Source organism: Balaenoptera ricei, chromosome 15 (assembly GCF_028023285.1).
Source record: "Balaenoptera ricei isolate mBalRic1 chromosome 15, mBalRic1.hap2, whole genome shotgun sequence".
Classification (NCBI taxonomy): domain Eukaryota; kingdom Metazoa; phylum Chordata; class Mammalia; order Artiodactyla; family Balaenopteridae; genus Balaenoptera; species Balaenoptera ricei.
This window is the reverse complement of record NC_082653.1, coordinates 52,707,389-52,735,362: the sequence shown is the minus strand read 5'-3', so window position 1 is coordinate 52,735,362 and position 27,974 is coordinate 52,707,389. Positions and strand designations below refer to the sequence as shown.

Below are 27,974 nucleotides of genomic sequence, written 5' to 3'. Positions count from 1 at the left end.
ACAGTTGTTCCGCTCATTCATAAATACACAATTTTATTTGCTATTTTCAGGGGAAACTTAGGCATTAAACTGTAAGCTGATAAAATACGGATACCTAAAAAAGTACAAAAGTATAAATATCCCCTTACAATAAATTTTAGTGAATTAAGTCTTAATATCTTTAAATTAAAAAAAAAACCCCACAAGCCTATCTATTATGTCAAGGTCACAAATCAAACAACACTAAATGGCCAGCAGCGCCCCACTGGTACACCCCGAGGCCAAGGAGGGGCTGCCCAGCCCCCGCGCGCTCCACCGGGAGGACAGGTCACCAGGGCCAAGTGTGTCCTGCAGAAAGATTGCTACAAACGGATGAAGCCAAACATTTAACAACATACAACAGACCTTACAAAAGGAGGAGGTAAGTCCTAGGTGCTGGAGAACTTGGTTCATCAGGTAATATTGGCAAAGGAGAAGAGGGCACAGGCAAGAAGCCTCTGGAAGCGTCCGGAGCCAGACAGCGGTCGGTAGGCACAGCCTCCCTGGAAGCTGGAGGTCAGGAGGCAGAGCCGCCTGCCGGGCCAGGCCCCCCAGGTGGACAGGCCCCACGACCAGCTGAGGAAGGTCTGTTCTCAAAGCATGCGGACAGCGGTTTTCAAAGGAATCCCGGTAGCTCCGTCACGTCAGGGGGCAGGGCCCGTGCAGCCTGTGTCCCCAGCGCCCCAGAAACGTCAGAGAGAACTGCATAGTTACACGAGAGAGCCGGCGAGAGAGAGATGTTTGTGATGTGCTGTAAACATCCAATTTCCAACGTGACCTGGAGTTTCAGCTCCAGAAGCCGGGTGGACAGGCCTCCCGCCCCGACCTCCACCCCAGGTGAGAACAAGGCACTGATGGGCGCCAGCTCCCCCTGAGCCCCAAGGTGGGTCAGACGAGGCAAAACTTGTACCTCCCTTTACATGACTTAACAGATCAGCCCAAAAGGCAGCAGCACTTTTAGGCATTTCTAAGAAGTGAAAGCACTGGGTAGTCTATCCACAATTGGAAAGAAAGGATGCAAAGGATGCAAAGGTCTCTCGCCTGGAAACTACAAATGGAGAAGCCTTGACTGTGCCAGGCCGGGTCAGGCCAGTGGAGCCCAGCTCTGAAGGAGGACCGGGAAGTAGTGAACACGCGGAGGCTGGGAGAAACCACCAACCGGTCATGTCTGGGAGGCACAGCAGACCCCCTGCCCTGAGGACCAGGGCCTGGTGCATGCCAGGGTGACCAGCAGGCACCCAGAGCCCAGGGCCGTGGCACTGCGGCCACTTCCTACCAGCAAGGCCCAGGCTCCGTTACAGACTGTTTATGTAGCACCAAGAAAGCTGTCCTTTAAATGATCTTCGGTGATTAAAGGGTCAGTCAGGAGCGCCCTGCCTCAGGCCCGAGCGGCACTTGTGAAAACCAAGCGGAGGTCCCTACAGAGACGCCCGCCCAGGCAGCATGCCGCCTCTGAGTGGCGACGCCCGGCCTCGGACAGCTGGTCCTGTCTCTCACCACCCACCTCAGAGGCAAAAAAAGGATTCACACCCGGATCTCTAGAGAAATTGTCAAAAGCAGGTTTCTTCTCACGGCCAAGCTTCCTCGACATGGCAGATCATTGCATCTTGGGAAAAGGTAAAACGTCTCTTCAGTTGTCAACACTGTGTTCCTCACATCCTTGAACCCCGTTCTTGCAAAATCTGAAAATGCCAAATGCAGACAATGAGAACTCGGGCCTTGAATGGAAAGGCAGCCTGCAGCCGGGAGCTTCACGGCCCTGAGGCCAAGTGCCCTGCTTGGGGGTGGAGCCCACCGCAGGCCAGGGTCCGAGAACGGGGACCCTGCTGTGCAGGCCTAGCTTGCCCACTTCCAGGCCGCACACAAGGGGCAGGCCTCCCAGCTCTCCACCTCTCCACCCGAGCCTGACATCACCATGCCTGGGAAGTAGTGAACCTGTGGAGGCTGCGAGAAACCACCGAGCGACCACGCCTGGGAGGCAGCAGCAGACCTGTCCTCAACCCGGCGCCTCCCGGGCCTCCTGAGACATGTGGCAGGGCTCCGGGGGGATGACTCCTCATTGAGGCCCCAAGGACCTCTGGGCAGCATCTTTCTTGATGGCCTCCTGAGGATGGGAGGCTCCCTGCTCCCAAGGGTGCCAAAGCCCACCCGGCGGTTTAACTGCCCACCGACTCCTGATTTTCTCTCCAGCCCAGCTTGATCCCGGGCGGAAGACACATGTGTGCAACCAGGGCCCCCTGGGCCCCCAGCCCAACCTGCCCCTCTTCTTTCTTCCATGCCCCATTGTAAACCATATCCCTTCCACCCTGCAGCCACACACCCAGAAACCTGGGCCCCTGGGATTGCCCTGTCACGCCCACATCCATACGTGCCAGCTTGCTCCCCACACTGCCTGGCTGGGGTCACATCTTCCGTAAATGGACCACCCCCCTTGAGGGTGCCAGCCCCCTCCTTGCTACAGCCAGACAGGACTCTCTGGGACACACACTTGACCCCACTGGGGAACCCTGCCAGCCCTCGGCCGCCATGCTTGAGCCTCTCCCTCCCACTCCTCCTCAGCACCTCGGAGCCAGAGCAGCGCCCCCACCCAGCCTTCCTCGCCACTGGAACCATCCATGCCTCCCATCTTCCCCCAAATCAAGCTGGGAGCTCCTCAAGGCCACAACCCCATGGGAGCCAGGGGAGACTTTGGAGTTGGCAAACTGTGCTATTTCGACACGTCAAGCATGGCTGCTAAGCACCAAGTAACCAGGACAGAAAGGCCACGCGTCCCGGCCAAGCCCAACCGCGCCCAGGCCAGCACTGTAAGATGACCCTCCCTGCGATCCCACTGGCAGTGAGAGTGGCCTCCCGGGGGCATTTTCCACTTGAATTTCAGAGCTGAGAGAGATACGGCCCCGAGGACACTGTGTGTTGCTGAGCCCTGGACCCGGTGCAACGCGGGGACATGCCTGGAAGGGGCACGCCCTGCTCATGCCAGGCCCAGCTCACACGGATGCCCAGCCAGAGTGAGGCCCTGCGGGCACAGGCAGACTTCTCAGGCTCATGACCAGTGACCACCGGCCCTGACTCCTGCTCACTGTCAGGGCGGCTGTCCAGAACCACAAGGCCCATCTCTCAAGTCCCCCAAGGGCTTGTTCAAATGACTCAAGAGAAGCCCAAGCTCTCCAGCCTGTCCCTGATGCCCCCCCATCCCTGTGGTTCCCCAGGCCTGTCCCTCTGTCTCTGACAGCTCCGAGGCCATCCAGGCAGCACACCCTCTTGCCCGCTGCCCACTCCCCGGTAGGTGCACCTTCCACTGTGCTGGGGGAACAGCACCCCAGGCTGAAGGCCCCTCCTCAAGCCAGACAAGAACAAGTTCCTAAGCTCAGCAGGACTCGCCCGCTCACTGGGAAGGCCCAGGAGGCCCCTGTCGGAGGGACATGGTCTGAGGACGTGACTTGGGGTGAGGGTGGGTCCCCACTCAGCCCTAGAGGACCCTGTGGCCCCCATGGCGCTAGTCCCAGCCCCAAGAGGGTCTGCCGCCCTATCATCGTGGCTGTTTGCAGGGAAAGCTGGAGTTTGGGGGGCCATGAAGCCGAGAGCTGCTCACTCAGTGGGAGCCCAGCAGAGCAGACGGCGTCCGAGTTCACAGGCCTCAGTGGTAGAAAGGACAAGGCCCACGTAACTACCACGCAGCCTGGCAGCGAGGTGACAGCACAGGAGGGGTCGCCCTGCCAGAGCCAGAGCCCCAGTGACTATCTCCTAACGAGGACAGAAGACCCCTCCCGGGACCTGTGACGGTCACGGCCCGTCTGCCCTGGAAGGAGCTCTCATTTGGGCTGCCGCCCACAAGAAGGCCTGAGCTGGGCCACAGGGACTGAGCAGGCTGTGCATGGCACATGGCACCCCCGCCCCCCGCCCCAACCCAGCAGGCCCAGGGGCCAGGGCCACTCCAGGGCTGCCCTGCCATCAGCCCACCTCGCCCCTCCCACAGCCCAGACCCTGGCAGTCACGGCCACTGAAGCGGCTCCTGCCAGCAGATGTGAAGTCTGTAACTGGGGGCGGGGGGTGGGCAGTGCTGCTGAAAGAAGTCCCTCCTCCCTCCTGGAGGTTGGCTCCTCTATCCTTGCCCCCGCCCCAGCCCGTGCCCCTGGCTCCTACCACAGTTCACCATCAGGCCAGGCCAAAGTCAAGCTGAGCCCCTAAGGTGCAGTCACTCCAAACCGAGACGGGCCACAAACGCAAACTACCGCCTGATTTCAAAGACTTAGAGAAGAGCAAAGTAAGATATGTCAGTGATTTTTTAGGTTGAAATGACAATATTATGCATGTAATGGGCTAACAGTATTAACATCAATTTCACGCATCTTTTTATTTTCTTAACGTGGCTGCTAGAAAGTTTAATACGACAGATGGAGCTCGTGCTGCACATGCCCTGGACGGCAGTGGTCCAGACCAGGGCCCAGCAAACTTTTCCTTCAAGGGCCAGGTAGTAAATACTTCAGGATTTCCGAGTCAAGAAGTAAAGCTGAAGATATTATGCACTCATATAATCACCAGAAAAATAACCACTAAAAACGTAAAAGCCATTCTTGGTCTGCGTCCCCAGACCAGACTCACAGCCAGATGTTGGCCTCTCAGCACATGGCTGGCCACAGGCTCTTCCCGAGCTCCTCACCTGCAGGGCTTGGCGGGGAACCCCTGCATGACACCTGTGCCCTGCCCTCTCTGGGCCTCAACCTCCCCTGCGCAACGCGAGGGAGCAGACGAGGCGCTCCCTGCTGATGGGATCCTGGCTGAGCCACGGGTTTCGGACAACAAAAGGGGCCGGGAGGCAGCACGGACTTGAGGAGCAGCGAGGGGCTGAGGGGGCGTCCACGGAGCCTCCCATGACAGGGCAAACAGAAGGAGGGTCCCCACAGACTCCTCTCCACCAGCACCCCTAGTCTGAGGCATGAGGGAGTAGGGGTGCCACGGGCTTTGGTGTCGGGATCAGGGCCCACTCTCTGTGGCACAAGCCCCGACTCCTTGGCCCTGAGCCCATGGGTGGACTGGTGACAAGGTGGGGAGACTGGCGGGCTGGGGGCTGCGTGTCCCTAGGAGGCGCAGGCCCGTGTCCCTGCTGCTGGCACCCATGGCAAGGAGGCCCTTCCCAAGCCTGACACACACAGCGCGCAGGTGCCTCAGCCAAGGTCCCAACCCCACCCACATGGGCATCCTCAAACGGGACAGACAGCCCCGCCCCGAGACAGACTGGCTCCAGTGCAGATCTATGCGCTGGCATCTAGCATGGAAGGTTCTCTGTCAACTACAGGCACGAGACAGACGCAGGGGAGGAGGGGCTGGGATCAAGGAGGCTAAGGTAGGTGGTCAGTTTCAAGGGCGCAGGCTCACCATGACATTTACACTTAATCTGAGTCATTCCCTTCGTGACCCGTGTCCTCGTCGTCACTCTGGCTCGGCACCGGCAGGCGGCAGGGAGGAGAAGAAGAGAGGGACCGTCAGTGCAGGGCGAGGCGGGAGGCAGCAGAGGGAAGCCCAACCAGACAGGCCAGGCCTCCACGGGGCAGCAGAGAGCACGGCGCTCAGGGCTGGACCTGAAGTTGTGCTGTGCGGCGAACTACAGGCCAGCCTCGTCCAGATCACACTGTGGGGGGAAGCACGACGTCCCTGGGCCCCGGCACTCCCAAAGTTCCAGAGTTTTCCTTCCCTCTGTGTTGTGAAAAACTGAACCTTGCCCAAACAGAGGTCTGGCCTTTGCCCTCAGCTCCTGGGAGGTCATGACCTCCAGGACACACCACCAGTCTGACCATGTGATGGGGGGGTGGGGTCAGTTGGCCGGGGGACTGGAGACTGCAATCAGGCACATGGGTGATCAACTGTTGATCAATGGATCAATCATGCCTATGTGACTGAGCCCAGTAATATCTCTGCACACGGAGGCTGTCGGGGCACCCCTGGTGGGCGGTGCTCCATGCACGGTGCCACGCATCCTGACTGCATGAGGAGCACCTCTGCAACATGAGCTCCACGTCTGGCATACTTCCTGGCCTCTGCCCCACACACCCTCCCCTGGCAAGTTTGAAACCCCCCCTCTTTCCGTACTTCCTGTAATAAACTGTAACTTTGAGCAGAACAGCCAGCAGTGAGTTCTGAGTCCTCCCAGCAGATCATGGAGTCGGAGAGTGATTTGGGAAGCCCCTGAAGTTGGGGCTGCTGGTGGCCGCTCTCAGTGGACCGGTCCCCTCTCTGAGTTGCCCGACCCCCACCCGCTCTCTCCTGCCACTTCCACCTCAAGACGTGTGTGTGTGTGTGTGTCTGTGTGTGTGTCTGGCCCGTGCTGTGGGCACCCAGTGAGCAGGTCCACAGTAGTGGACTCACTGTCCTCAGAACATGAAGTACTGCTCCAACCAGGCTGTGCACAAGTGTCCCCAGATCCCGACCCCCAATCCGGCCTCAACACTTTTCCATGGCTTACGGAGGCCCTGGCTGTGCTCCGCCTCCTGGGGAGCTCCTGCCACGGCCCCAGTTTAGAAGCTGCTGTGGCTGCCACACTCTAGAGCCAGGTATTTCTGGAGAGAGAAATAGGGCCGCACTTTCAATGGCAAAGGGATTTGGGGTCATGAGTGGAGTTCTGTCAGCACAAACGCATCCCTTCTGCAGCTGAAAAGGCACCCGAGGGACATGAGCTCAGGCAGTTGCCCTGGAGGACTTAGCTATGAGCATTTTTCAAGTTCAGAAATAAAAGTTTCTAAAAATAAGACAACTTGCAAAAGAGCCCTGCAAATGCTCAGAGAGGTATGGCTCCTCGTGAGGCTGGGGGCTCCGGGAGGTGGGGTTGCCTCCTACCCTGACTCAACAGGAAGCACGTCCCCAGGCATGGCACCGGGACCCCTTTGTTCCCGGCCCATTGCAGGGACCTGCACCAATCCCCACGACAGCCTGTCCTGGGCAGCGGCGGAACAGCCCAGACCCTGCACTTGCAGCTGCAGGCACCCTTGCAGGCCAGGGGTTGGGGGTGGGGTGGGGGCCAGGATGTAAGGACTCTGGAGGCCCCAGGGCCTGGACAACTGCCCAGTCGTGCTGGGGTGAAAGAGCTGCCTCGAGCACCAGTGGAGGACGGCCATTGCGGGAGGACCAGCAGGCGAGGTGAATCTGCCATCCATTCCCAAGCCCACGCCTCCAAGAAAGACCCTGAAAGGCTCACAGGGGCAGTTCTAGGCAGGTAGCAGCCAGGGTGGCACCAGCCAAGAGTGTGAGGAAGGCCTGGAGCTCCTGGTTTAATGTCATCAGTTAAAACCCCTCTGGCCTTGCCCACACTCACTCAAAACACCCTCTGACAGCATGTCGGAGCCTTCCACCAGGGCCACCTGTGGGCCCAGGACACACAGGCTGGCCGCCACAGAGCCCTTGGGTCCCCTCAGAGCCGGCTGTGGGGCTGTCCAGGCACCACCTGGCTTGAAGGTCCAGAAGGCCTGCCCAGGCTGATGCTGGACTCTGCAAGGACAGACACATCTGGAGTCACCGACCTCAGGAACAAGCCCAGAGGAGTTGCCACTAGAACCTGTCACCTCCAGGCAAGGGTAGCAGCTGCTCCCTGCCACGAGGCTGCCCTTGCGCTCCTCGGGAGACAGAAGGGCCAGACGTCCAGCAGGGAGCCGGTGCAGTTCAACAGGAACTGGCCTGTGCCAGGCCAAGGCAACACTCCGTGGAGTCTCAAAATCACACAACCTGCCGTATCTGCTCCATTTACAAACCAGCACGACTCCCAAGCCTGGGATGGGTGTATCCGAGGCGGGTGCCACCAGGAGGCCCTGCCCTCCAGCCTCGACGTCCCCAGTCCCCAGGAAAACAGCCCACAGTGGCATCACTCAGAAGCGTAGCCCCCACCGGCAGGACTGGAAGACAGCAACACTTCCAGGAGCAGGCTAGCGGGTTAGAAGAGGTGAGGGCGGAAGGCCTGGGCTGTGGGAGCCGCAGCGTGTTCAACAACCCCACGCTCCACCACTCGCATCCCGTGGACGTCCGTGTCCTCTGTTCCAGGACTCTGCTTCTGATATGCCAGGCAAGAATTACGTGATGATGGACAAGCAGCATGAGGCGAGCAGGCCGCCAGGAAGCCTGCACGGCCAGGAGCGCCGTGACGACAGTAAGAAACAACACAGCAAAGGAGAGAAACCCAGCCCTGCAGAGGGCACTCGGGCCGCAGCCTCACCCACCTTGGCCTTCTCACTGGGCTCACTGGTCGTGCCGTACGGGGAGTTGTGCAGCTCCTTGGAGACCACGCAGAGGAACTCGGCCTGGTCTTCACTCCCGTAGTTGTAGGAAGAGCCAATGCTGACCAGCTGGGAGGAGAGAAGGCCAGTGGGATGTGGGCAGAGAGCCTCACACACTTGGCTCAAGACCAGCCCCCCGCCAGGAGGGAAATAGCCTGCGAAGACCCCCGGCAAAGACGGCCAATGCTCAGGGAAGCTAAGGGACAGGATTCAGCCAAGAGACTTTTAACAAACTTACTGAAAATAAAGTCCCTGAACACCCACACTCAAGCTCGGACGCAACCGTACACACACACCACGTGCAGGACAGGCCTCCTGTGCCAGCACGTCCAAGCTCCTCTCAGGTTCCTGGCTGGGTCCCGGGGACGCTGAGCGACCCAGGGAGGGGAATGCGATGCTGGAGTGGGCACCAAGCGGGCCGGGCCCGAGAGCAGGCAGCGGGGCGGTGGCACTCTGCTCTGCCCATAAGTTGTGCCCTCCGCACGGGCTCTGAACACACAAGTGTGAGCACACGCCCGCACACATGTGAGGGCGAGCCCCTCCCCAGGGAAGCCAGGACCAAGCCTTCCTCCCACTGGGGCTACTGACTGCGAAGGGGCATAGGAGGGCCGCAGCAGCTCCGACAGGCTCAGGGAAGGGCCGGGGGCAAGAGAGATGCCGGGGCTGTGGCTTCCCACGCCTCAGCCGAAATCTGTCTGGGTGTGTCCACGCCCATGGCCCTGCATCCCCGGGCCTCCAGGTCACCACTACGGCCACACAGGAGCTGAGGGCCGACCCGCCTTTTCCAGTTTAGCCCCAGAGCCACCAGGGACTTTGTGTTTAATCAAAAGAAAAGCACTAAAATTGTAGTGAGCTATCAGTGGCACAATTATCGAGGCAGTGCCTGAAAGGCCCTCCATCTTTGCCTTCTCTACTGATGGAACTGCCCACGGAGGAGAGGCCAGGGGCGGGAGCACCACGTGCAGTGACAAGGACACGGTGAGCACCGCCGAGCGAGGGAAGTGTGCAGAGCGGTGCGGCCCGCTCTGGGAAAGGAGAGGAAAGCCCCAGGGCCAGCGTGCCCACCCTGCCTCTCTGGTGAAGTGAAGTGGATGGTTTCTAGAGGTCATGGAGGGAACTGATCAGACCCCCGAGAAACTCATCCCTCCCACCCTTCCCCCAAGGCTAGGTAGGGTGCCCACCTGTCAGCCTCTGCCAGAGATAACACTCTGGATGCTGGGGAATGGGGTCCAGGGAGTTTGTGTTTTGTGTACACATACAGGTATTTGTTTTCCGAAACATGGGACTGATCTTGCAGCAATGCTGTTTTGTAATTTCTTTGTAAACCTTAGGCTTTTCATTGGGGGTTAGATGGCTACCAAAGCGATAGTGAAATAAAGAGTTGAGGAAGGGGAGGAAAAAAAAAAAAAAAGGTCTGTTCTAGGAACAGACTGGAAGGCTGTTCTAGGTTCATAAATGCCTCTCGGAGACAGGCCCGCCACCTGCGGACCTCAGGGGTGCCCGGCCCTGGATGCAGACGGAGCAGCGCGTACGCAGCCACTCATAACCAGGTCTGCCCAGGGACCACATCCTCACGAGGCGTGCAAGCCTCTCAGAACCTGGCTCTGGCCTTGTCACTGACCACTAGGCGACTCTGGGTTCAGCCCCACCACCTCGCGGGGTCCCAGGCTCCGGCCCCTCTTCTCCTGCAGTTCCGGCTCCTGTTTCTGGGAAGTAGACAAGTGAACAAACATGACCCTGGTTCTGGAGTTTCTCCGGCATGAACAGGGGGAGCACGTCCCCAAGGGAGGAACTGGGCAAAGCGGGTGAGACTTGGGGAGAGAGGAGCTGCTCTTTGCTGTGGGTTTGGGATCCGCTCGGAGGAGCTCAGGACAAAGCCCCTGAGCTGGTCTCGGGGAGGAAGTGCCCATGCAGGAGGCACGGGAACCCCTCTCCCTTCCACAGGAGCCACAGCGAGGGTGACCTAGTTCACGGATCCTGAACCGGTGACCACAGCTCCCGTCTCCCCAGCCCTTTTCTAGGCTGCACACCAAGGGACAAAACGAGGGGCGGTGGGAGCCTTCCTTTCCTTTGTGAGCCTGGCGTGACTGTGCTGGGGTCAGGGAGTGAGGAATGCAAATGCAACCACGGGACCCCGCCTGGACACCCTCCACACCCCTGCCCCAGGGCAAGGGCAGGGCATCAGAGCAGCCCTGCTGGCTACGTCTCCGGGTGGAGAGTGGGACACAAGTGCCGACTGCACCTTTCATGACATTTCAAGAGGTTGCCAAGCATTCTACAGCCTGATTCATTATTTCAAAAGACCCATAACAAAGGGTAGCCTTAATTAGGAGGGATGCCAGGGGACCCCATGATTTCCCACCGTGGACAGAAAGCTGGCACCAGAGGACGCTCTCAGGAGCCAGAGGGGGCGGGCTGGGGTCACAGACTGGTCTCCGCCCTTCAAGACCAGCGCCCCGGGGCTCGGGCCGGGCAGGGTCATAAGCCCAAACCTCAGAGTCTCTGCCTAAGACACACAAACAGCGACAATGAGCTTGTGGGCAAGGTATCACCCACTCAAGAGGACATCCTTGCCGTGTTCTCAGGCCCACAGGTAACGGGCTGCAGTTCCCCAGGACGAGAGGCAGCATGCCCACAGAAACACCAGAGCGCTGTGGACAGAGGGCGGTGGGTGGGCGGAAGAGTCTTGGCTCTCACCCCTTCTCACAGCCGTCCTAGCAAAAGCAGAGCTGAGGAAAATGAGGGGCATGGCTGAGCCAGAGTCAGCAGCACTTTCCAATCAAGGGCAGGACAGGGGGCTGGGGGGCTGCAGAGCAGCCTCAAGGGGAAGGGCATCTGTGCCAACGGCAGCACAAAGGAGCTGGAGCCCTATCTGCTCGGCCAGCACAGAAGGGCCAGGAGGGGCCAGGGCGGACACGGGAGGGGACGGGTGGTGGGGTCAGGCCAGGAGGCACTCAGGATATTGACTCCACACACACACACACACACACACACACACACACACACACACACGGACACACACACGGACACACACACACACACACACACACGGACACACGGAGATGTCAGAGAAAAGCACACAGAACAGTCCTCCCACAAAAGAATGGGCTAGACTAAGAAAAATAACTGCAGAGAGAAGACTTGGGAGGTGGGACCCTAAGAACAACTCTTGCCACTCCCCCCATCACCCGTGACCAATCCAGTCGGGACTGGTACAGCTGCTGCTTGTGAGAGGTGCTGGAGACATGATGGGGACCCATGCTTCCATGAACTGCAGGCCGCCCAACACCTCATTACTGGTCCCGGGGGCCAGCTGACCTGAGGACCCGAGCAGAGCCTTTATAATTAATAAAAGATCCACTGTGCTGCAGGCTCAGGGGGTACTCTACCTGCTCAAACTTCCAGCCGTCGGACATGGTGGAGACCATCTGCGTGAGCTCCTCCTCCTGACACTGGAGCACACGGTACACGTGCTTCACTGGCACCTGTGAGAAGGGCCACAGATGAGGGCAATGCCTGTGCCCCGCCCCCTCGCAGCCCCACCCCACGTGCCAATCAGGGATGGCGACGGGGGCCCTGGGAGGCCGACGGTTCCCTTCCACCTCTGGGGCCCAGGTCGTGACGCCTAAAGGAACCCCAAAGGCATCCACCGAAGAAGCAAAACAAACATGCTGGAACAGCTGCCGTTTTCTGCTTTCCCATCCACCTCCAAAAATATTTCCATTTCTGAATTCCAAAATAAAATGAGTCATGTTCCTGAAATCCCAAGAGCACCTGTGGCTAGATGTGAATACACGATGACAGCCATTCCTGTGCCTTGGGGGAACCACACAAAGTCTCTGAACTAAGGGGGTGCCTTGAGAGCCAGGCAGGACCAGCCTCAGCCCTGCTCCCAGAAAAAAGCTCTCAGACACGCACAGCAGCTCGGACAGGAGCCCGTGGATCTTCCGATCCACTCACCCACCCGACCTTCGCTGAGCTATGCTCCAAGCTTGGCTTCTGGCAACACCGCGGGGAGCACTGGCCAAAGGCCTGTCCCAATACAGCTGCCGCTCCAGCCGATACACAACATGTCAGTGACAGGGTCACAGCTCAAAGTACACTGGTCACCACACAGCCCAAGTGCTTTCATCTGTGAAACAGTGGAGGACACTGAGCGCTGCTCAGCCTGAGCCTGCTAATCCCCTTGCCAGCCTGTGAGGGGGCCTCTCCCACATCCACCATGCAGGGGGGGACACAGGCACAGAGGGCTGGTGCCAGCCCAGGTCACAGGGTTCGTAACCAGGGGGGCTGGGCGGAGGGGAAAGAGGCCTCAAACTGGCCAGAGATGACTGGGGAGCTCGTGGCCACATCTCCTGCCCCCTCCCCAGGCCCCTCCCGCTGTCCCGATGGTCCCGTGGCTCCTGCAACAGGGAGAGGGCGGGGGCTGTGTGGTGGGCGGTCCCAGCCTCCCATGCCGTCGCCCCAGTGTGCCCTCCCCTGGCCCCTGACCAGCCACTCGGAGAGGCCAGGCTGTCAGCAAGCCTCTTCACAAAGGCCAAGAGCTCCAGCTCAGGGCCTGCCGGGCGCCCAGCGGGAAAGCCCGGGGTGGGTGGGGGGCAGTGAAAGGGTTTTAAGTGGACGGAGACTCTTCATGTAGTCTGGCATGAAGCTCTGAGAGAAAGTGCACTTCACAGCAGCCTTCTGGCAGAGGGAACCCACCGGGCAGGGCCTAGCGCTCTGCTAACAAGTGCAGAGCCGGCACCGCAACAAAGACTAATGCCTAGACCCTCTGGCACCTCCCTTCGTGGGAGGTGCTAGACACAGCCCACCTCAAACAACACTGGCCTAATGGGTAGCAGAGTGGCTGTGCTGGCCCTGGCACTGCTGACCGTGGTCAAGTGCAAATGGGTCCCACATGGAGCTCTGCACCACTGGGGACACAGTCCAGCACAAAGAGTACCTACTGAGCCCTTCCTTCCTGGTAAAAGCCAAACTCTCATCGTGCCTACACACACCTACAGGACCCCCACCTCATCCGTCTGTGCCCAGCTTGCCGCCAACTCCCCTGTGCTGTCCCTCCAGCCACACTGGCCCCCTGAATGGGTTGAGTACTCAGCTACCACAGGCCCTTTGCACTTGCTGTGCCCTGTCTGCAATACCCTCCCCGAGACGGCCACACACTCGAGTCCCACAGAGGCCTCCTGCTCTCCCTCTGCCCCCTCCTCACCCTCACTGGACCGTCCTCCTCAGCAGCTGCTCATTGTTCCCCACTGGAGTGGGGCCCCCGAAGCACGTGCCCTGCGTGCCGGCCAGGGTGCCAGCTGGCAGCACCGCGGGAGGTGTCCAGAGGGCAGGCCACAGGCGCCAGGACAACTCCAGAGGAAGCCGGTCAGCAAGGAGGTAGGGAAGCGAGCCGCGCCTTTACGCCAGGCCTCGGAAGGTTCCTGCACCTTAGTCACCGGTCTCACCTGTGATGTTCTGCTGTCTCGTTCTCTAATTTTGTCCTTTACAAGTTTTATTAGTGAGGTGATATTGTAAAATTCTGCTTCCTCCAACACCCCTAGAATAAAGAAAAACAACTATAATTCCCACCAGATCAAAGAATAAACGTTGTGCCTCTGCCCCTCAGTGGACTGGTGGCCCATTCTCAGCCCAGCCCACTGGAAGCCCCCGGCCCCCGTCCTGCCATCCTACAGACTCTGCAGACACCACTGGCTCTCAGGGCCCCAGGGCGCACACGGAGAAAGGGCATGTTTGTGGACACACGTCTGGCCCGCGTCCTTCCAGGTGACCCTCTGGGTGCTGAGTTCACGCCGGGTGCCCGGGACGTTTCTCGAACAGACCACCTGCAGAGCCTGCGGCCGTCTGTCCTGGGCTAGCGGCCGCCTCACATGGGTCCCTGCGTCAGTCAGAAGACGGCTGGTTGAGAGGCTGCTCAGCTGCGGGAGTCCTGCCAGCTTAGGAACCCTTTCCTGCCGTTTGCAACGTCCCCAGTTTAGGGGCTCTGAACGGCCAGGAAACTCTGAAGAGCGGATCGGAGGGGCCCTGCCTCGGGGGCTCCTCGTGGGTATTCCAGAAGGTCAGGTGCATGCCTGCTGCCACCATGCCTGGTTGTCCCGACCAGTCTGCACTCTGCACAGCGGGTCCCTGCGCTAGCGGCATCGGGAGCTCAGAGCCGTGGACTCTGTCTGACCCTCGAGCTGCAGCCTAATGAGGTCTCAGGGACTCAGCAGAGCGGGGGGTGGGGCAGCCACCGCCCAGGCAGACGTCTCTCTCTTCAAGGCCCCAAAGGGAGGTGCACCTGGCACGTCCCATCTCAGGATGATGCGGGGCGACGTCCTATCAACCCTTCCCTTTGGATCCAGGGGTGGGGACTGTGGGGCTGCGAATAAGCCCCGGAAGCCTCAGGATAAGCGCTTTGGCCTGAAAGGCCAGCCTTCTACCATCCAGATGCTCCAGGCGCCCCTCGTGCTCTGAGGGGCAGATGGGAAACGGCACCCGTGGGGGCCTTTCTCCCGAAAGAAAGCACTGCGTCTGAGGCTGATGGAAGATAGGTGAGCGAGGCCGGGCGGCAGGGGCTTGATCTGTGGCAAGTACCACATTTGCTTTCTAAGCAAATCACGCTGGGAACAGTTTGCCTAGAACTGTACAGCTGCACACGCAGAACACACGTGTGTGCACAAAAAAGACACTGCAAAAGAAGATGCAGACACGCAGTCGGAGGAGCAAGAGGGCCCAGAGAGAAGGAGGCAGCGGGCTCAGCTCAACAAGTAAAGGGGAGAGAGCCCTGGGCTCTCAGCACCACCCGGACCCTGAGCTGGGAGCCATAGTACGGCAGGCATCTGGAAACGCAGGAAGAACTCAGAGGGGGTTCTGCCAGGGCTGCCCCAGAAGGAGAGCAGACCCGGGGTGACCGAGACCGGGGACCCCCGGGAGGCAGCGGGCCCCAAGCTGTGTGAATCAAGGCAACCATAGAGCAGCGGGCCCCAGGGAGGAGCCCCACCCTCACGGCACCAGTAACCAGACGCCTGAAGGAGGGAATGGGTTGTAGTCCCAACCGGCCCCCACCCAGCTCTGGATTGTCTCAGCTTCCTGGAGGAAAAAAAGGGGAAGAGGCAGCACCGAGCAGCCCTGTTGCCTCTGAGATAAGCATCTGTGAGGGATGGAGCTGGAGAGCAAGGGAGGGCCCCCCCGACCCCGGTCCCGCCTGCGACTCACCTTCCTCAGCAAGGTCTTTGTTAATGACCAGCTTTCCATGTCTCAGGTAGTTCAGCACAGGCCCAAAATAGGTGGGGTCTCTGTCGATTAAATAGGCACCTGTTTCATCCTACAAAGAACAACACACCAAGGTGAATCCCAGTCAAGAAAGCACAGTTCCCATAGCTGGCCCGCAGCCCAGCCACAGCTAAAGGGGGTTTTGGAGGCTTGTGGGCTGTACGCGTCTAACACACAACTGGAAGGATCAGCGTTTATGGTGCTTTAGGGAACCCCTAAGCAGCGTCGCCTGCTTCCAGCCACCTGCAGCCGTTGACCCTGATCTGTCACCACTGCAAGTGAAGCCAAGTTTAAGCTCTGTTGCATCAAGGTGACCTCCCTATTTACTCTGAGACAAGGAGATTGTGTACAAGGCCTCTTTCCTCACAGCTCCAATAATTCCTGAGGGCGAGTTCATCCTTTTCTCATTTCAGCAACCGTCCCACAAGAGTAACCTGACACACTTTCCCCCATGGGATGCTCTCAAAGGCGGGACTGATGCCAACAGGTCAGCATCTGAAGGACACCGTGACCCGGGCCACCGCTACTCATTTCGGGGCTCCTCGCTGGGCAGGACTGGGTAGTCAGAGGCTCATGGAACACAGCTTCATTTTCTGCTGCCAAGTGACCCTAGAGCTCCCCTGAGACTGCTGACCACCGAGGAGGCCTCCCCCACAGCAGCGCCTCCCGGGGTCCATCTACAGAAGGCGCTCCCTCCACACCTGGGCAGGCCCTGCTTCGCCCCCATGGGCCAGGGCCTTTCTGAGTGTTAGGGACCCTCACTGCCCACGGCACACAGCGTCAGGCATCTTTGGCAGGGAGGTGGCGAGGTGGAACCCCCTGAACCTCTTGGATGTGGTGAGCCCACGGTCCCCAGAGCTCACTCCCACTGGGAGGAATCTCAACTGTGAAGCGGAGTGCTGTGTTAGGGCCCCCTTCTCACTCATGAGCATCAAATCTGGAATTTCGTGTAATAAACCTGGTGGTTTCACGGGTTTCCTCCCGAGTCCACAAAGCTGTAAAAACCTGCTCTCCTCAGATCAAATCCGGATGTGGGGCCAGCGGGACCCGGAGCCTCGCTGATGGGTGGGCAGGCCCCGCTCAGCCTGGAGCACCTCTGCCCCTTCCTCTCTCCCACAGGCCCTGGGTGCTCAACCCAACCTCCTGCCTCGATAGGCCACCGCCTGGTCCCCCCATGGGCTTCCTAGCCCCCAGGGCAGCATCCAACCACACACAGACCCCCAACTTCATCTAAGGAAGCACTGGTCAGATGTTGTCCCAAGGGACCCTGCCTCCCGGCCTGGCTCCTCAGCCCTTTCTCCAGACTCCCTAGACCCCTCCTCTTCTCCAAGCAAGGCCAGAAGACCCCTGGGACAGGTTTCTGGAAGAATGATGCTTCAGCAGCCTCCCTACTGGTGAAAAACAGCCGCCATTTCCTACAAAGGGGCCAAGGTCTGGAAAGAAAAGGATGGAGCTGCCGCAACACGGAATCCAGGGGCTCTTCCCTGCACCTTGCCGATGAAAAGAGCCCAAGCGTGACAAGTGCAGATTGCCAAGCTCAGGAATTATTCATCGGCTCACTGCTACCTCCACAGACAGCTGGCAGAAGATCGAGAAGGAAAGATCAGACAGGGACTGGGCTCATCTCCGCCCTCAGGACACCCCAGGGAGCCTCCCTTGTCACACGGGGCTGAGGTCCCACGACAGGGCTCAAGGCCATGCCACCGACACACTGGGTATCTCGCTCAGCACTGGGAGTGGGCGGGAGAGGAAAAGGAAGTGACCCAGGCCTCCAAAGCCTGGAGGGATGGGGGATGGGACAGAGAAGGAGGGAAAGGAGGTGAGCCCACAAAAACTGTGGTGGTGGCACGCCCAGGGCCAGGTGAGAGGGCCACCGCCCAGATGCAAAGGGACCCCTGACCAAGCACTGGAGAGCACTGGAGAGCCAGCGATGGGGCTGGGCCTCCACACACCAGGCTGACCCGGAGAAGGGCAGGGGCGGGAGGCCGCTGAACAGGGGTGGCTTTTTCACTAAAAAGCCACGTGGCCAATGCTCCGAAGGAACTCCTGCCCAGGCCCAGCCCTCAGCTCGGCGCACATCAGGCCAGGCTCGTGGCCCCATCTTAGGGTGCCTGAGGTGAGGCCCTCTAACCCCGGGGGGCTGAGGACTCCCCAGGAGAGACTGGGGACCCAGCACCCAGGCTGGCAAATGCAGAGGCAGCAGCAAGGGGTTGGGGGACAGCACGCCCCCATCAGCCTCCCCAACATGCTCCCGCCCATACCCTGTGCTCAAAGGCAAGTGGCCTCCATGCTCAACTACCCAGCCATCCAAGGGAGGGGCAGGCCCGTCGCTGTGTGGGGACCCCTGCCTTCATAAAAGGAGCAGCCTCACGGATACTTCCAGAACAAGGCCAAAGAGTCCAAGGCGTTTGCTGCTAACTGGGCTGGAGCCCAGGCCCAAGGGTGGAAGAGCAAAGAGGACCCCACCTGCGTCTCAGGGTCTGGAACCCAGGCTTCGTATCCACCAACAGACGTTCCTGGTGGCCCACCCGGAGAACAAGAGAGGCTCTGGTCCCTGGAGATGCCGGGAGCACAGCCGGGAGAGAGCTGGCACCACAGCGAGGGGGGCACAGAGCCACAGTTGGTGGGAGCACGGAGGTCGAACCCCTGGGGTCCAGGCTCACGCTCGGCTACTCAAGGCACATTGCTCCTCTCTCCAGGCCTCAGCTTCCCCATCTGTCAAATGAGATACTCAGCCAAGAGGAGGCCGGGGGCCCTTCTGGCTCTAACGGTCTGTGTCTAGTCCAACATCTCTTCAAGGTGACAGAGCTGGGCTCGTGACCTGTCCTGGGGGCTGGGACAAATTCCAAGGCAGAGGAAGCCACATGCTCTGGCCACAGAGATGGGGAAGCACAGAGCCAGGAGACTGAAGCACACACCTGGCCGGGCCCTCAGAGGCCTGCGCCTTCCACGCCTCCTCCCCGGGTAGGAAGCGAAGGCAGTGCCTCCAGTGACACCCTCCCCACCTCCCCACCCCCACCGCACAGTCCGTGGCTTATCTTAAAAACCCATGTGAAAACCTAGAGGAGGCCATCCTGGGCACTCAATCCACACGTGGGTTTAGAAAGCTGGGGCCGAGAGCACCCCAGAGAGAGAGGCCTGGGTGCTGGGCATCCAGACCTGCACCAGAGCACTGGCTGCCCACAGCTGGGCACCAGCTTCCTGGGTGCCCCAGGACGCACTGCCTGAGCCGGCCTCCAGGGGACTGGGGAAGCTGGAATGGGCTTCAGTTGGGACCCTTGTCACCCTATGCTTCTCCCACGTGGTGTCACCAGCTGAGGGCAGGAAGCTCAGTCCAGCAGCTGCCACGCTGGCCCCAGCAGTGTGGCCTTAGCACTCCCTCCCGGGAGGGAAGACCCACCCACCTAGACCTGGAAATGCAGGCCCATGGGGTGACCCTAAGATACTGAAGGTCAAGTGGCCATCCCCTAGCAGTGACAAGCCCGCCCCTCCAGCCCCGCCACTGCTAAGCAGACTTTAGGAGGCTTCATGGCAGCTTCCTCCATGGACCCCACAGGGCTCTCTGGCCCAGTTTCTTCCCGTGGATTTGTTTTGATCTGATGGGCTTCATTAAGAAACAAGGACGAGGACTTCCCTGGTGGTCCAGTGGTTAAGAATCCACCTGCCAATGAAGGGGACACGGGTTCAGTCCCCGGTCCGGGAAGATCCCACATGCTGCGGGGCAACTAAGCCCGTGCGCCACAACTACTGAGCCCGGGTGCTGCAACTACTGAAGCCTGCATGCCTAGAACCCACGCTCTGCAACAAGAGAAGCCACTGCAATGAGAAGCCCGCACACCACAACAAAGAGTAGCCCCCACTCACTGCAACTAGAGAAAGCCCACACACAGTAACGAAGACCCAGCGCAGCCAAAATTAAAAAAAAAAAGAAAGAAATTAAGAAAAAGAAACAAACAAGGCTGAGACTCTAGGGTTAGGAGAGACTGGGCAGCAGCATGTTGGGGCGGCGCTCTCATCCTACAAGGAGTGCCAGGGCCCCCAAATTCCACTGGGCTTTATCTTGGGCAACAGCCCAGAGGACCGCAGACTGACTCTCGTTTAGAGGCACCCAGGCAGGAGCTCTGGAGGAACGCCGTCTTCCAGCACCTGAGCCCGAGCAGCACTCGAGGGTGTACGCGTGCCGGCAAGGGCTGCCTGCACACTTGACTGTGACCAGGCTGCGACTGACACGGGCGCCAGGGCCCTCGGCATCTCATGTTGCTTGTGTTTGTAAGTGGCCCTGGGGCCTCCATCCTAAGGCAGAAATAAAGAAAACTACAGAACACAGAAAAAGAGAAAATACCAAAACATCCCAAATTCAGAAGTCTCAGGCTCGCTTATGCAAAAGCATAGAGAGAATGGTCTCTGTGACACCCACACCAGCAGCGGAAGGGGATGTCCGAGGCTCGGCCACCGGCAGCTGTGGTAACAGCACCCCATCCATCACCTGCTCACGGGAGAAGAACCTTGTGATGTGCACTTGGCATGGTCACACTGACAAAAGGCAGCAAGACACGAGGATCTCTCTCCTCCCTCCCTCCGTCCTCTCCTCAATTTATATAACAAGCGTGTGCTACATTTATATAGTGGCAAGGCTTGAGGTTTTTGGGGTTTTTTGTAAAAGAGCCAGAATTAAGATTGCTTGCTTGACAAATCATTTTTCTCTATTGACTATCCCCACTTCTCACTGAGTCTGCATCTGACCTACTTGTGAGGTGCTGGCTTTTAAAATATACATCTATCCTAAAGGCATAAAAGAGAGAAGTGCTGGACTTGGCTCTTGAATATTTAATGGCGGTCATGCCCGTCAGGTTACACACTGTTTGCTGGGGGCTCACTGATGGCCAAGTTGGCCGAATCCCACTCCAAGGGGGCCCAGCCTCTGAGGCCGAGCTGCTGGGCTCCAGGGAACTGTGAATCCTGCATCCCTGAGCCTGTGCCGCAGAGGGAACGCCCTGGCCACGGCCAGGAGCACCCTGCCCGCAGTCACTTCTCTGAGAGGAGCCAGCAGGCAAGACAGGCCAGAGCCCATGTCACATGCTCTCTGAGGAGACCCCTGACCTGCAGTCCCAAAATGGACGGAGGCAGAGAAAACGATCCTGTTTGGAAACCCGCGCAGCCCCACCCCGTCCACTCCCTTCTGAGCAGCCCAGCAGCCTCACCCCTCGGCGCTGGTTAGGAGGCAATGCTCTGACAGGGCCGCTGAGGTTCTCCCGCCCGCCTGTGCCTGGCCCTCACGTTCAAGACAGATTCGAATGCACTGCCCGGTGAAACATCGTGGGTCCAGGGCGGGCCGCCGGCCCCCTTGATAGAACCATGCACATGGCCTTGAAAACGGCCATAAGGAACGAGGGTCGAGGAAGTCAGGCTCTCAGGCAAGGCTGTAGACGGAGATGCATTCTGTGGTCAAGTCTCACTCCAGCTCCGTGCATTCTCTGGAGAGGCCTGCACCTGGCTCCTTTCTATCACCTTCCCAACTTCCACAAACACACGCGGAAATGGAACACAAGAAACGCACGGCCACTGGAGAGTAGAAATGCAAAGGGTTGAGTATCCCAAGCTAAACGCAAGATGTATTCTGTCAGATTTCCCCATTTGAAATCTAAACGCAAAAGCATAGAATTTTCTGTACACAAACATTTGCAATCAACATAATTAGAAATAATTTTCACTCTGAAATTATCCATTTAAGTGATTCTGTTTCACTTAAAACCTTCACCTCTGCCCTCTTTTCTCGTTTGTTTTCTACAGTTTGTCAAATCCTTGACCTAGAAGAGGCCTTAGACATCACCAATTACAAATGAGGAAACAGAGGCCCAGAGGCCCAGAGACTAGAGGCCTGTCCAAGCAGCAGATGTGCAGAACTGTGCTGACGTGTGTGGGAGTGCTGGCTGCTTCTGACTTAGCTTTCCCCATATAAGACCCTACGATGCCCTGCGTACACCTGGAGATCGGAAACCCTCCGGCACACACAGGGAATAAAGGAAAAGCAAGGGCTCTGGGTCATTCCCACCCTCAGATCTCAACCAGCACCGAGCTCTCAGGGCCCTGACCCCCGGGTGCCTCCCAGTCCTAGAATGTGGCTTAGAAACAGAATTTAGGGTGACATAGAGGACTCAAATGAGGCTCACTAAGAAACAAATGCAAGAGGACGTGTGAAAGGACCCCAGCACATGAGGCTCCTGGTTATTCTCGTAGAACAAACGTGCTTCAAATTCACCTAAGGTGGCGGGGGGGGGGGGGGGGGTGGTCCCACCAAGCTCCACGAACAAACGGAGATGGCTCACAGGGACCGTTCAGCTCAGCAGGACCAGGGCCTTCTTGGAGCAGATGCCACATCAACTGTGCAGACAGAAACAGGCATCGGGCCACCCCAGGGTGTGGGGCAGTCGTGGGCAGGATGTCGTGGGTGGACCTGCCAGCCAGAGAGCCACCCGTCCAGGTCACAGCGCTATGAACATCTCTATCACAAGGCAAGGGGGCAGTCATCTGTCCGGATTTCTCAGGTACTTCCCTCCCTACAGACACTCCAGTTACAGAACACCTGCACATAAATCCCCTACAGATGCCACACTACTCAGCTTGGTGGCAAGAGAGAGAGAGAGAGAGAAACTAGGAAGTCAACTTGACATGGAAACAGGCGGAAACCACATCCGCCTGGGAGAGAAGCACCAGTAGGAAGAGCCCAAGGTCCCTGGCCGCAAACCTCCCCACAGTGGTTCTGCAAGCCTGGAGGCGAGGCCCCCTCCAGGCCCAGAGTCTCCAGTCCCCTGGACGCCAGTCACTCAGCTCAGGCAGGCAGGACATTCTGCAGCCAGGACGCCCCGCCAGGGGTTCACACCACGCCCGCTGCTCCCGGGGGTGCCCGAGCCCTCCCCAGCAGCTGCCCCACAGCCACCGCCCTGCTGGCTCCAAGGCGGCCTCTGTTCTCTTCCTACGCTCGGCCCTGCCGGCAGATCCGGTGCAGAGTTCCCCCTTCCTTCTCGCTGGGGCTGAAGAGCAGGCCCACGGCTCCTCTGCACCCTCGCCCACCTCCCCTCCTCACTGAGGACTGCCTGGCGCCCAGGACTGCCTGCCTCTCCGTTACCTGTTTCGAAAAACCTACCTTGGCCTATGTAGTGGCAGTGATGGGCTAGCCCAGCTCATCACCTCCAGAACCAGCCCCAACGGAGCCTGACTTGTAACACCAGGCCAGGATCCTGGAAGCCCAACCACTGAGGAAACTAAAACCCACAGAACATAATACGGATGACGAGGAGAGATGAACGGTATACACCCCCGCTCAGACGCCTCCCTGATGCCACAAGCCCATCGCAGACACACAGGGAGGATGGTACTGAACTCTGGAGCTGTGTTCTCCAGGCTCGAGGGCATCAGGTTTCTTGTACAATAACTCGATGGCTGCCCAGGAAGCTGTGCCCCTCCCCCTTGGCACAGGCTCCAGTGCCCAGAGTTGGGAACCGGCCCTCCAGGGCCTGTCCTAAGAAGTGTCCGTCTGGGACGCAGGGGGCACTGAAGGGCCTGGCTTCCACACCCCACCCTCTGAGGCCGGCCCAGCAACCAGAGCTACCTGCCAGCAGCATGAGGTTTGCGGCAAGTGAGGGAGCGTGTAATAAGTGACTAACAGGAACAAAAACAAATTCTGAGGGGGACAAAAAAGCATTCTTGGTACATTCTTTCTAAAAACAAAGTACAAAAGTAAAATAAAGACTACTAAGAGCCATCTCTAATTCCTGCAACGACCCAGCACCAGGCACTGTGTGGGGGAGGGCTCATATTCCTCAGCTTCCTTAATTCTCACAACTCCTCCTCTGTGACTCCGCTCTGAGAGGTACATTAACTAACCCCAAATCGCAGGGCAGGTTAAGTTGTGGGTGGAGTCAAAGTCAGGCCTGAGTCCAAAGTCTAACTTGGCCACCATGAAAAATGCCCCGTACCCCCAACACCCACATCCCACCAACTCCAGACCGGAATGTGCTGGGCACTCTGCAGTCTGGGGAGAGCACCAGTGCTCAAGGTGGCCTGCTGGCACCCTGGCCACACAGACCCCTCCCTGGGTGCCACACAGAGTCAGCTCCTCTAAAGGACTTTAAAGATTCCTGGCCCAATGAAAGCTGTCCTTGAGCATCCCTGGAAAGCAGCCATGTGCACCCACTCCAGGGGAACGCAGCCACAGACAAGCCATAAGGAGCTGGCATCTCTGGGTTCCCATAAAACTCTATTTGCAAAACCAGGCAGGTGGACCGCAGCTTTCTGACTGCTGCTCGAAACCAAGACCAGTCACTGTCCCGCTGGCCAAGAGCGAGTGAAGGCTGCCCGTGCGGTCGGGGGAAAGAGGAACTGCTCTGCAGTTGACGACCACTTCCTCCCAGCCACCCTCAGACGGCTGACGGCTGTGTCCGATGCCCCAAACAGCTCTCCTCACTAAAGGCAAGCCCTTCCTCAGGGCTTCCCTGCTCAGGTCCGAGGGGCCCTGTGGAGAGGTGACCATGGCATCCACGGCGAGCGAACCCCCACTGCACTGGGCCACCACCTGCCCAAGGCCTGAGCCAGGCGTGGGGTCAGGGCTGAGAATACGCTCGGAGCCAATCCTCAAGCAAAGCGTGAGACGAAATGCACAGTGGCTCGGGACCCCCACTCCTGGCCTCAGACCGGAGACCCAGCCCTCACACTGGAGCTCACGATGCTCTCAGCCTTTCGCCTCTGACTTAGTCACACGGAACATAATCTGCCGTTTCACTCTAAGTAATCCCCACTTCTCCTGCCAAGCAGCTTAAAAGATAGTCCTTCCACCCACACCCCCATCACTTAGCCCTGTCCGTAAAACTCCTTTCACTCACTATCTTTCTAATCCTGAAACTCTAGCCAACATCAAGTACGCTGGGGGTTGGCACAGGCAAAGAACTGCAGAGGACATGGCATGTCATCGGAAGCACCTCGACGGCCCCACCCCTCAAAGACCCATCTGATGCCACCACATCTGCAACCCCAAAGCCAGGACGACGGCCCTGTTGAAGGGCAAAAGCTCATGTGAAACACAGTTTTCTCCAGGCCTGGCTCAGGTGCAGAGACTGAATGCCCCCCCACCCCAAATCCTACTTAATCTGAGTGGTTTCCAACCACCAAGTAGTATTTCCTGTTTCCCTTTTATTCCTAAAGTATCTCCACACTGAAACAGGGACTGATTCAGCTCTGAACAAACTCTAATCTGTTTTCAACAATGCCACTGGGCCAGGTACCATGGAATACAGAGAGCTATAACCCAAATGAATCACATGTCGAGTATTTACAAAGCACTTCTGGGAAGGAGTGTTACACCTGGCCTGCCCCTGATGGAACAGGGGAGAGAAAAATGACCCAGGATAGCAGGTGAACAGATGCCGAAATGAATAACACAGACACAGCCCCACTGGGGAAGCACCAGGAGGAAGTGAGAATTCACACTTGGGCTATCTATAGAGAGAACTTCGTGGCAGCAAGGGCCCCGAGTCAGAACTGGAGACAAGAAGGTAAGGGTTTAGCGGCTTGGGGCACCGTGGGCAGTGGGTCCCAGTTACAGCCCAGCTCCCCACCCTCCCTAACAACCTGTCGGCTATTTAACAAAGCACTCCTCCAGAAAAATGTCCTGACACCACCACTCCCACAGGGCTTCATGACTGAGCTCCCCGCCAGACACTGTGCGTTTAACAGCAAGCTCCAGGTACTCTCCCAGTGAACTCCAAACCCATCAGGCTCCTGAAAGATTCCAGATCTTCCACTTCTTGGAACTCCTCCCCCTGATCTCCCCACCCAACCCCGACCCAAGCACTACTCTGCAAGCCCAGGTGCTCAATGAACAGGAGACAAATGCCCAGCAGAAAATCTTCCACCAGGTGCGTCCAGCCCTGTGAATATCTGTGAGGTATGCTTTCATCAATCTTAACTATGAGGTCAGGGCTTGGAGATTTTTACATGTGATTCAACATCCTGTTTCTCTTCCATCACATAATTGCTAGCATCCCACTCTTCCAAACACCCCTTTCCCTCCACCCTCATCCTCAGATTCCTCACTCAAGGTTTAATGATCTAGGAGTGAATCTCTGGGACATTCTTTCATCAGAACCAAAGGGGGAAAAAACTGAGAAGAATGAGTACCTTATACATTTTCTCATTTGAGGTAAAACACTCTACGACCATGACTAATGGGAATTAGCATTACTCTTTCTGGCAAATTCACATCTGTGGCTAAAACTAACCCATATTTACTAACAACTATTTTATGAGACAGAAACTGTATCTGTTGCATTACCTTTATGTTCTAAATTTCAATTTTACAATTGGGAAATCAAATGTGGTTAACTGGATGATGGTGAAAAAAAGCAACTTCAACATAGACATACTCTGATAAATTACCCTCCCCAAAGGACTACTATACAGTAAAGCATAATTTTTTTAAGTAGTCTTGAGACAGTAAAGACTTAACTGGGCAAACTATAGTTAATCAGCTCTGAATAACAGTCTCAGTGCTGAACAGACAGCCATTGCCTCAAAACAACCCAATGGACAAGAGCAATGTAAAATCGGACTCAATATACAAAAAAGAAACGCTCAAGTAGAAATGCAAGTGAATGACCACTAAGGCCCACTGTTTAAACAGAAAAACAAAACAGTAAAACATACACCCACGCTATAAAAGGAAAATCATAGCTAACAAAAGCTTATTTCTATCCTGGAGATGACTATCATTTTCTGGGAGGTCAATTCTCTAAGAATGCAGAGCTTGGTCAAATGAGCAATGGAAACAGCTGGGGGGGTGGGGGAAGGTACCGGAGCGCTGGCATCTCAAACCCTGATTTCTACCCATGACTGGTGGTTTTGTGGTAACTCGAGTTCTCATTTCCCAATCATAAGGTCATGCCACACAGAGGATGGTCTGTGTCAGGCTTCTGGATCTTGAAGATGGATCTGAATCTTTCTGGGAAGCCTATGCCTGGCAAATGCTGGGCTGGCAAGGCACAAAGCCAAGTGCAATTATGTAGGCTCGAGTGAAAGACACAGGAAAGTTAGAATAAGGTTTGTGAACTGCCTAGGATAAATACAGGTAACAATTATTCCTCCAACAGAGCCTTTTATGAGTTTCAGTGCTGTTCAGCTCCAGAGATATTCTTCAGCCACACAAGTCTTGTAAAGGTAATAATTAAAATAGTTTCTAGTACCATCTGCACAACAGTATGAGCATTTAATCTGATGAAAGGCAATCAGCAAACCAAGCTAGAGATTCCTATCCTTTTGAGAGGGCAATAGGAAAACTAGGTTAATTAGAAACTAGATTGAAAAAATTTCCTATTTTGCCCTTCCTTAACACCCCTAAGCCACCCCTTAATATGAGCAACATTCCGTTTGAAAAATCACTCTATGGACGGCACTTTCTGAGAGTGCTGAGTGGGTGCGTGTTGCGGCTGAAAACGATGGAGCACCAACTCTCTAAATGCAAGTCACTGGGAAAGGCAGGCCACCCGTGTCAACCCCCCACACCAACGTTAAGTCAAACGTCTGGAATGTGAGAAGATGAGAAGAACACCAGGGTTCTCGGATTCCAGAGCCACTAAGTACACTGGGACGGAGAAGAGGTGTTCTCACACCAGGGGCAAAACAATCTGCGGAGGAAAAGAAAGTAGATCCACAGCAGAGTCTGGGGTCTGCGAAACCTCCTCCACCGAAGAGCAGAGAGGGCGAGACAGAGAGACACCCCGACGTGGACTGGCTGGGGATCTTCGAGGGTGGTGGGCGCCAGGGCGCCATCCTCTCCTTCCCCGGCCCAGGACAGGGAGTCGGGGGGCTCGGGTCGAGCTGGAGACGAGGGGAGCGCGGGGCTCGCAGCCGGGGCGGGTCTCCTCAGCGTGGGGCAGGGGGCGTGCGGCGGGCCGCCGACCAGGGCGGCCCGAACCCTCCTGGCTGGCCCGCGCGGCCCTCACCTTGTCCGAGTCCAGGTCGGGGTCGGCCTGGCACAAACGGTACAGGAAGGATTTCGGATCCCGGCACAGCGTCTGCCGAGTGGTGAGGAAGTAGGTGCCGCCGACGTTGAGCCGGACCCACTTGGACACGCTGCCGGGGCGCTGGGCTAAGGCGCCGAGCCCCGCGCTACAGCGGCGGCACAGGCTGCCCCCCAGCCCCGCCCCGAGGCCGCCCGGGGCCAGCGGCAGCAGCTCGCAATGATTCTCCGCCATGATCCCAGCAAGCCCCGCCACAGCTCCTCTCTACCGGAAGCGTCCGGCCTTTAATACAGTCCTCCGAGCTCCGTCCCGCCCACAGGTCCGCCCTCGTAAAGCGCCCACCCCGACGTCACGCGGGAGGCGGAAGTTCAGGTCCGGAAAAGCGGCCGTCCGTGCCACCTTCCGGCCGGAGCCCGGCGCGGCGTGGTCC

General features: G+C 57.9%; 1 protein-coding gene across 2 annotated transcripts; it reads right to left on the bottom strand.

Moving 5' to 3' along the window:
• Positions 1-4: 4 nt before the first annotated feature.
• Positions 5-27,789, bottom strand: KCTD5 (potassium channel tetramerization domain containing 5). 2 transcript variants are annotated; one of them, XM_059897707.1, is made up of 7 exons: positions 27,527-27,789; positions 15,477-15,585; positions 13,727-13,818; positions 11,666-11,761; positions 8,220-8,345; positions 5,395-5,453; positions 5-1,700 (listed from the first exon to the last, which is right to left on the bottom strand). In XM_059897707.1, the coding sequence occupies exons 1-6, from the start codon at positions 27,776-27,778 to the stop codon at positions 5,409-5,411; spliced, it is 720 nt and encodes a 239-aa protein (XP_059753690.1). In that variant the 5' UTR covers positions 27,779-27,789; the 3' UTR covers positions 5-1,700; positions 5,395-5,408. The 2 variants fall into 2 exon arrangements, with proteins under 2 accessions (XP_059753690.1, XP_059753691.1); XM_059897708.1 differs by lacking the exon at positions 5,395-5,453.
• Between the last annotated feature and the right edge of the window lie 185 nt (positions 27,790-27,974).

Excerpts from the sequence above, each read along its gene's own strand:
- KCTD5 (XM_059897707.1), bottom strand. The coding sequence starts at position 27,778 with ATGGCGGAGAATCATTGCGAGCTGCTGCCGCTGGCCCCGGGCGGCCTC. Across the intron at positions 13,819-15,476 it reads CAAAGACCTTGCTGAGGAAG|GGGTGTTGGAGGAAGCAGAA; the intron begins GTGAGTCGCAGG and ends TCTTTATTCTAG. Across the intron at positions 5,454-8,219 it reads AGCCCAGTGAGAAGGCCAAG|AGTGACGACGAGGACACGGG; the intron begins GTGGGTGAGGCT and ends GTGCCGAGCCAG.